General features: G+C 38.5%; 1 protein-coding gene across 2 annotated transcripts in view; it reads left to right on the top strand.

Moving 5' to 3' along the window:
* PTPRO (protein tyrosine phosphatase, receptor type, O) overlaps window positions 1-7208 on the top strand; it is a 345855-nt gene that overhangs the window by 278599 nt on the left and 60048 nt on the right. For both annotated transcript variants that reach the window (XM_006866027.1, XM_006866028.1), the window contains exon 13: window positions 5151-5290. In XM_006866027.1, the coding sequence (XP_006866089.1) occupies window positions 5151-5290 (140 nt within the window). The remainder of the gene's footprint in view (window positions 1-5150; window positions 5291-7208) is intronic.

Raw genomic sequence — 7208 nt, 5'->3', positions numbered from 1 at the left:
CATACAATGTATTACATTAGGCAAATCTGCTGCACAAGACTTTTTTAAAGTGTTGAAGAGCAAAGATGTCAGCTTGAGGACTAAGGTGTGTCTGACCCAAGCCATGGTATTTTCAATAACCTCATATGCATGTGAAAGCTGGACCATGAATAAGGAAGACCGTAGAATAATTGATGCTTTTGTGTTATGGTGTTGGAGGAGAATATTGAAAGTGTCATCGGCTGTCAAAAGGACCAATCTATCAGTTTTAGAGGAAATTCAGCCAGAGCGTTCCTTGGAGGCCAAGATGGCCAAACTTCGTCTCTCATACTTCAGACATGTCAGGAAGGACCAATTGCTGGAGAAGGATATCATGTTTGGTAAGGTGGAGGGTCAGAGAAAAAGAGGAAGACCGCCAACAAGCTGGATTGGCCAAGTGGCAACATCAATGGACACAAGCATGGCAAAAGTAGTGAGGTTGGCCCGGGATCAGGCAGTGTCATTCTGCTGTGCACATGGTCACTATGGGTCGGTACCAACTCGATGACACCTAACAACAACAACATAGCCTGACTCAGTGGTGCTGGGTGTGGCGCTGTAGGTTAATGTGCTGGACTGCAAGGTCAGTTTGAACTGCAAGGTTGGCAGTTCAAACTCACCATCCGCTCTTCAGAAAACCCTGTACAGGGTCACTATGAGTTGGAACTGACTCAATGGCACTTAAAAACAACATAGCTTGAACCAAGCCCTGATATTCTTAATAGCCTCATACACATGTGAAAGTTGGACAATGAATAAGGAAGACCATAGAAGAATTGATGCATTTGAGTTACAGTGTCAGAGAAGAGTTTTAAAGGTACCATGGACTGCCATAAGAACAAACAAATCTGTGTTGGAAGAAATACAGCAAGAATGTTTCTTAGAAGCCAAGATGACCAGACTTGGTCTCTCATACTTTGGACATATTATCAGGAGGGACCAGTCCCTGGAGAAGGACATCATTCTTGGTACAGTGGAGGGTCAGGGAAAAAGAGAGAGACCCCCAGTGAGATGGAGTGGTACAGTGGCAGCAGCACTGAGCTCAAGCATAGCAACAATTGTTAGAATAGCACAGGAATGGGCAATGTTTCATTTTACTATACACAGGGTTGCCATGGATCGGAAACGACTCAACGGCACTTAAAAACAACAACAACAACAACAAGAATAACATAGCCTAACCAAGTGGACATATAAAATTAACCATCACATATATTTAACCCAGAGTCCTGGTGTGGTGTTGTAGGATTAGCAAGGTCATTTTGAACCAAAAGTTCAACAGTTCAAAGTCACCAGCCTTTCCTTGAAAACCCTATATAAAGTCTCTATGAGTAGGAACTGAGTCAATGGCACTTAACCACAGCATATTTGACCAGTTTATCCAGATTAACCTGGAATAATCTATTACTCAATGTATCACCTGAGAAGGAAAATCTGTTATGTAACTGTTAAGAAGTTCCAGAATTATTGGACATTTTCCTGAGAATACTGCTTATAACTTAGACCCACATTTTTAGCCAGGATAAGGAGAAACTCCTACTGTAGTATACATGCCATATGCTTTGGACCAATGAGACCACTTAGCATAATCCACAATAGCATTTGACTCGGACACTGAAGGCTGGTGACTTCACCAACATGATCACTGTAAGAAAGCAGAGAATCTCAAAATTCAACCTCAGTATGACTGGTCACACCTGAAGGAGCCCTGATGGTGCTATGGGATAAACACTGGACTGCTAACCACAATGTCAGCAGTTCAAACCCTTAAACCTGTCTATAGGAGAAAGATGCAACTTTCGGCTTCCTTAAAGATGTACAACCTCAGAAATCACTGAGTCAGAATCAATTGGATGGCAGTGGGTCTGGTAGGGGTGGGTGACGCAACAATTAGGCACTTGTGAAAGCACAATGAAATCTTGGTGGTTCAAATCCACTCAATGGCTCCTTAGGAGAAAGACCTACTGTGTCCCATGAGAGTCACTCTGAGTAGACATTGCCTCAACAGCACCTAGCGACAACCTGAAAAACAGCAGCAATAGGTGATGAGTTCAAAAGGAAGCCAAAATAATGAATAACACATGACCTTTGCTCTTAAGGAATCTAGTAAATTCTACTAGAGCCAAGATTTGCATAGATTAAGCAAAAAATAGGGGCAACTGAAGGTCAGTGAAGGGATAGACTCTTGGGTGCCGGAGTCATCAGCTAGGGCTTTATGGAGGAGTTAGGGCTTTTCCTAGAACTTAGGATACGTAGAGTGTATGAAACATGAGACTTGAGAAAAATGCACTGCCTGTATGAAGGCCAATGAGAACACTGGTTTTACCAGGGTAGCATGTCCACATGGTAAGGATGGTTACTAAGTTATATGCATAGCATACAACCAATTTAAATAGGACCTTAACCACTTTGCTTATTTGGATAGATGCAAAGATAGGATTTAGCATGAGCAAAAATGGGTTTTAGCATGAGTAAAGTAATGTTTTAAGATGATTCAAGCCATCATCGACACATGATGAAAGTATCAGTTAGAAAAGGGGCCATGAAAAGGGACCAGGAGATTTTACAGTGATCCATGAACATGATGATAAAGTCTGGACAGGAAAAAAGGAACACATGGTAAGAATTGTTTAAGAGGGGGTTGCTACTATTAAAGACTGAGAATAGGAGAGCCTTAAAATGTTTGCCTTGGACACTTGAAAGAATAGTGGTGTCCATGAGACGATCAGGAGTAGTAGAAAGTATTGATGTGTGAAAAAAAAAAGCAAGTCAGTTTCAATTTTGACCACGTAGTAAGGTATTAGCAAGATACTTGAGTAGGTACAGATAAATTGTTGTTGTTAAGTGTTGTCGAGTCAATACCAATGCATAGCAACCCTGTTTTGGGTTTCTGAGGAGCAGCTGCAGAGCTTGAACAGCCGATCTTACGGTTCAAAGTGACCTTGCAGTCAAGTGCATTAACCCACAGCGCCACACCAGGACTCTGGCACAGATAATACATAATTGAAAATACAAGTGTAAGAGGTTGGATCCAGAGACCAGGATATTAGCGTTGTTTGTATTGAACAGAGAAACTATCAAGAGGAAAAATATAGAAACTTCCAAGAGACTCATTCTGAGGAAAATTTTTGTAGTGTGGACAAAAAGAGAAAATGCTGTCCAGGTTCGGCATAACAAATCATCCATCTCTGGCCACAACAACCTCACACGTGTTTCTAAGACTCAAGCTTCTATAGGAGTCAGACTCAGTGGTGGGCTTATTCTCTGACTCATAGTCCTATTTGCAATGAAAATTAAAAAGGATGTGGGAAGTAAAAGCTGACCTCTGTGTTTCATCAGAAATCTTCAGAGTAGAAGTGAAACAAAACAGTATCTGGAGGAGTGGATAATCCATTGCAAATGAAAAAGGGAGTTCTGACTTCTAGTGTGAATTATGTTTCTTTACCCAAGACGAACTCATCTCTTCCCTCCTTCAATTCTTCTGCTTAAGTTGCCTCTGGAAAGAAAAAATACTGCCTTTTAGTTGGTCATAATTTTAATTTATGCATGATAAATCATGTCAAGAATGATCTTAATGTGCTTCTGTGTTCTGGGCAGGGCAGTGATGTTGGTAGTGTAGAAAAAAGGTCCAAACCTTCTGACATGAAGACACCTACAGGTCACCGAGGAAGACTGGCCTATAGAACTTTTTCACAAACTGCTGAAAGCTAGGAGCTGGAGACAAAACTTGGAAGGGTAGAGCAGACAATAAAAAGATATTTAACTAAGAAACAATAAAAGCTCTACAAGGATACATGCTTGTTTGACAGGGGAAGTGGGTAGACACAGTATACTGTTAAGTGAATCTGGCAGCAAGATATATCTAAGCAAGAAATGTCAAGGAGCTCTGATATCAGGTAACAATGACCCTGGCTTAAGAATTTTGGTTCCAGGAGGCCTGGTGTGGCACTATGGGTTAATGCATTGGACTGCAAAGTCAGTTTGAACCTCAAGGTCAGCGGTTCAATCTCGCCAGCTGCTCCTAGAAACTCTATACAGCGTCACTATGAGTCGGTACCGATGTGACAGCACTTAACAACAAAATAGTATTTCTATTATTGAGGAAAAGGGTAATGACCAAAGGATGAGGGTTCAGAGAAGAGTAAGATTCAGAAATAGAGGAGCAAGACAGCAGATCATTTACTTAGACCGAGGAGTTCTGGTAGTGTAGTGGTTATGAATTGGGCTGTGAAATGGAAGGTCAGCAGTTTGGAACTACCAGCTGCTCCGTGGGAGAAAGCTGAGGCGTTCTGCTCCCGTAAAGATTTTTAGCCTTGGAAACACTGGTCAGGGTCACTATGGGTCAGAACAGACTCGATGGCACTTAACAACAACAGGAAACAAATAGGAACTTGGTCTCAGTCCAATAAGGTCAGTGACTCAATTACTGAAAATTAACGCAAAAGGGCATACAGACAGCATGGTTTACTCAACTAATGAATTAATTTATTGACTGAGATGAAAGATCTAAAAGAATTTTTAAAAATTCAAATAGGTCCTCTAACTTTTTATTAGTCATCCATTCTCCTTCTAGCATTCTTTTCTTTTAAAAAATCGTATCATCGATTTAGCTATATCTCAGTTAATTTTTACTAAATTTCATGAAGCCTTACCCCGTACTAAATTATTCCAAATTGTTTCTAGAGATGGAAGACAGGGTGTTGGTTAAGTACCAAACTGAATCCATTAGAAAAGAACACACCACTTTCACTTTTCTCAGCCTTGTATGTAAAGATTTTTGTTTCTAACCCAGAAACTTCTTGTATTAACAGGGCAATACTAAATCCAGTGCATTGCACAAAAGCTATTAATAGATTATGTCTATAACAAAGCTGAAGTTGGAAACAGAAGTGTTCCAAAAAGAGAAGTATAAAATGGAAGGGGGAAAAAAAAAAAAAAAGGCAAGCTATTCTGCCCTTCAGTTTAAATGACTGTCTTTGTGACAAGACATATTTCAGAAGCAAAGAAAATCTTAAGGTGCTTTTAATTACCTAGATTTGGATTTTGGAGTTATTTTGTCCTGCAGTTTACTAAAACAAAACAAAAAATATTTAATTGTATTAAATAAACTATAAAACTTATTTTTTGCACAGAACCAGCTCCTCCAAAATCACTGTTTGCAGTGAATAAAACCCAAACTTCAGTGACTTTGCTGTGGGTGGAAGAGGGCATAGCTGATTTCTTCCAAGTCTTCTGTCAACAAGTTGGCTCCAATCAGGAAACCAAAATCCAGGTATTGTTCATTTTTTGTTTCCCTTTTCTGAGTTATTTGAGCTAGAAGAAATTCTTCTGGGTTTTGTTTTTTTGTTGGGAGGGCAGGAATAATAGAAAATATAAAAACTGACCATTGCTCTTTTGTGTTTCCATGAGAGAAAACTTAGAACGAACTCAAAAGATACTATGAGAAATAACTTGCCAAAGCCTAAGGCTTCATTTTATCCTTGTATTTCTTTCTTTATTTTTTTTTTTGTCTGTAATCCTTACCCACTTCAGATTACACTAAAGAATTAAGTAAAATGGCTCCTTTTTTTCCTATTGACCGTTAAATTAATTAACAAAATGCCATAGAAAATATAATTTAACAGATATGAACTGATTGTTAATTTTGTGAAAGGCACTGTAGAGAATCCAAATGATAGAATCGATGCTCAACTACACATGTTTTTATATCGTCATGGGTATTTATTATGTAATTATAGATATAGCTAGTGTTAACTAATTCAAAAGAATAGTCCTGCCCAGCTAGCCTGGAAATTGAAGGCTGAGAGAGGTGATTATTAAAACTTGTGAACCACAAACAGCAGATATGATAAAGACTGGGTTATTCCCCCAGGTAAAACCCAATGAAAGGTGAAAGATGAACCAGTAATTCTAAGGCTAGCAAAGACCCAGATAAAGGTATTTTATAGCCAGAGGTAGAAGGAAATAGACGGGTTTGCGAGGGACTTCACATAGTACAGTGTACACACTAATACAATGAGCATGAATAATCCACGCTTTTTAAATACTGAAGTCCAAGAGATTCAGAAGAAAAAGGATTGCTGGCAGCACACATTTTTTTTAAACAAGTATTAAGATAATTTGCTTTCATTTCTTTTCCCTTTTGATATTTCTTTCTACAAACTTACCTCTTTTTGATTTGTACTGAATATCTGAAACTTTTTTCCTTTTCTAATCCTATTTGAAAATAACTGCTCAGCTGGATAATGAATTTTCTTCCCCACAATTACAGTGATGTCTCACTTTAAGAAAACAATGGTTAGGCAGCTACTTACTACAACTGAATCCTGTCCTTTAAATGGATTCATTCTTTTTTTATAGGATGGTGAAAGAGATGGGTGTGGAAAATAAGAGGATGACTTTCATCTCTTTAGGCAGAGGTGTTTCAGATCCTTGTTTTGAAAAAACAGTATTAAGCTAGTTCATGCTTTGAAAAAAACAGTATTAAGCTTGTTCATGCTTTGAAAAAACAGTGTTAAGCTAGTTCATACTTATCAGTAGCCTGACTGTTGACCCACCAAATTAACACCTTGTCCCATTCAAGACAGATAAACATTGTTTTTAAAACACAAAGTCAGTTTGGGGAATGTTATTTGAAGCCTGTGAATGCCCATAAAGTGCCTTTGAGTAGGTTCCAACTCATAGCAACCCTATATGGGGTGTCTGAGGAGTGGCTGGTGAACTTGAACCACCAACCTTGTAAACATTTAGTCCAGTATTTTATCCCACAGCACCACACCAGGACTCCTCATGATGTGGTAGTGTCTCTAATATGAAAAGGGCTGCTACAAATGAAAATGACGTAGACTAGCAACCAAAATCAAATATTTCATAGAAGAACAAATATAAAAATACCTTAAGTATATAAAAATACATGAATGAGGATGATCAACCTCATTCATGAGGAAGAAATACAAAATGAAACTATAATGAGATGCAATTTCCACTAATAAGATTGTCAAATCTTAAAGAAAATACACTGTGTTGGAAAGAGGGTAAGGAAACAGGCACTGTCACATAGGCAGGTAACATGGAAACGATGGAGGACAATTTGGTAATAGCTTCCAAAATTAAAAGTGTACAACTTTTTAATCCAGCAATTCAACTGTTAGACATATATGAATATATTTTGTATATGTATATATATATAT

Source organism: Chrysochloris asiatica, unplaced genomic scaffold (assembly GCF_000296735.1).
Source record: "Chrysochloris asiatica unplaced genomic scaffold, ChrAsi1.0 scaffold00086, whole genome shotgun sequence".
In the NCBI taxonomy this organism is placed as follows: domain Eukaryota; kingdom Metazoa; phylum Chordata; class Mammalia; order Afrosoricida; family Chrysochloridae; genus Chrysochloris; species Chrysochloris asiatica.
Note: the sequence above shows the minus strand (reverse complement) of the source record. Positions and strands in the feature narration are given on the sequence as shown.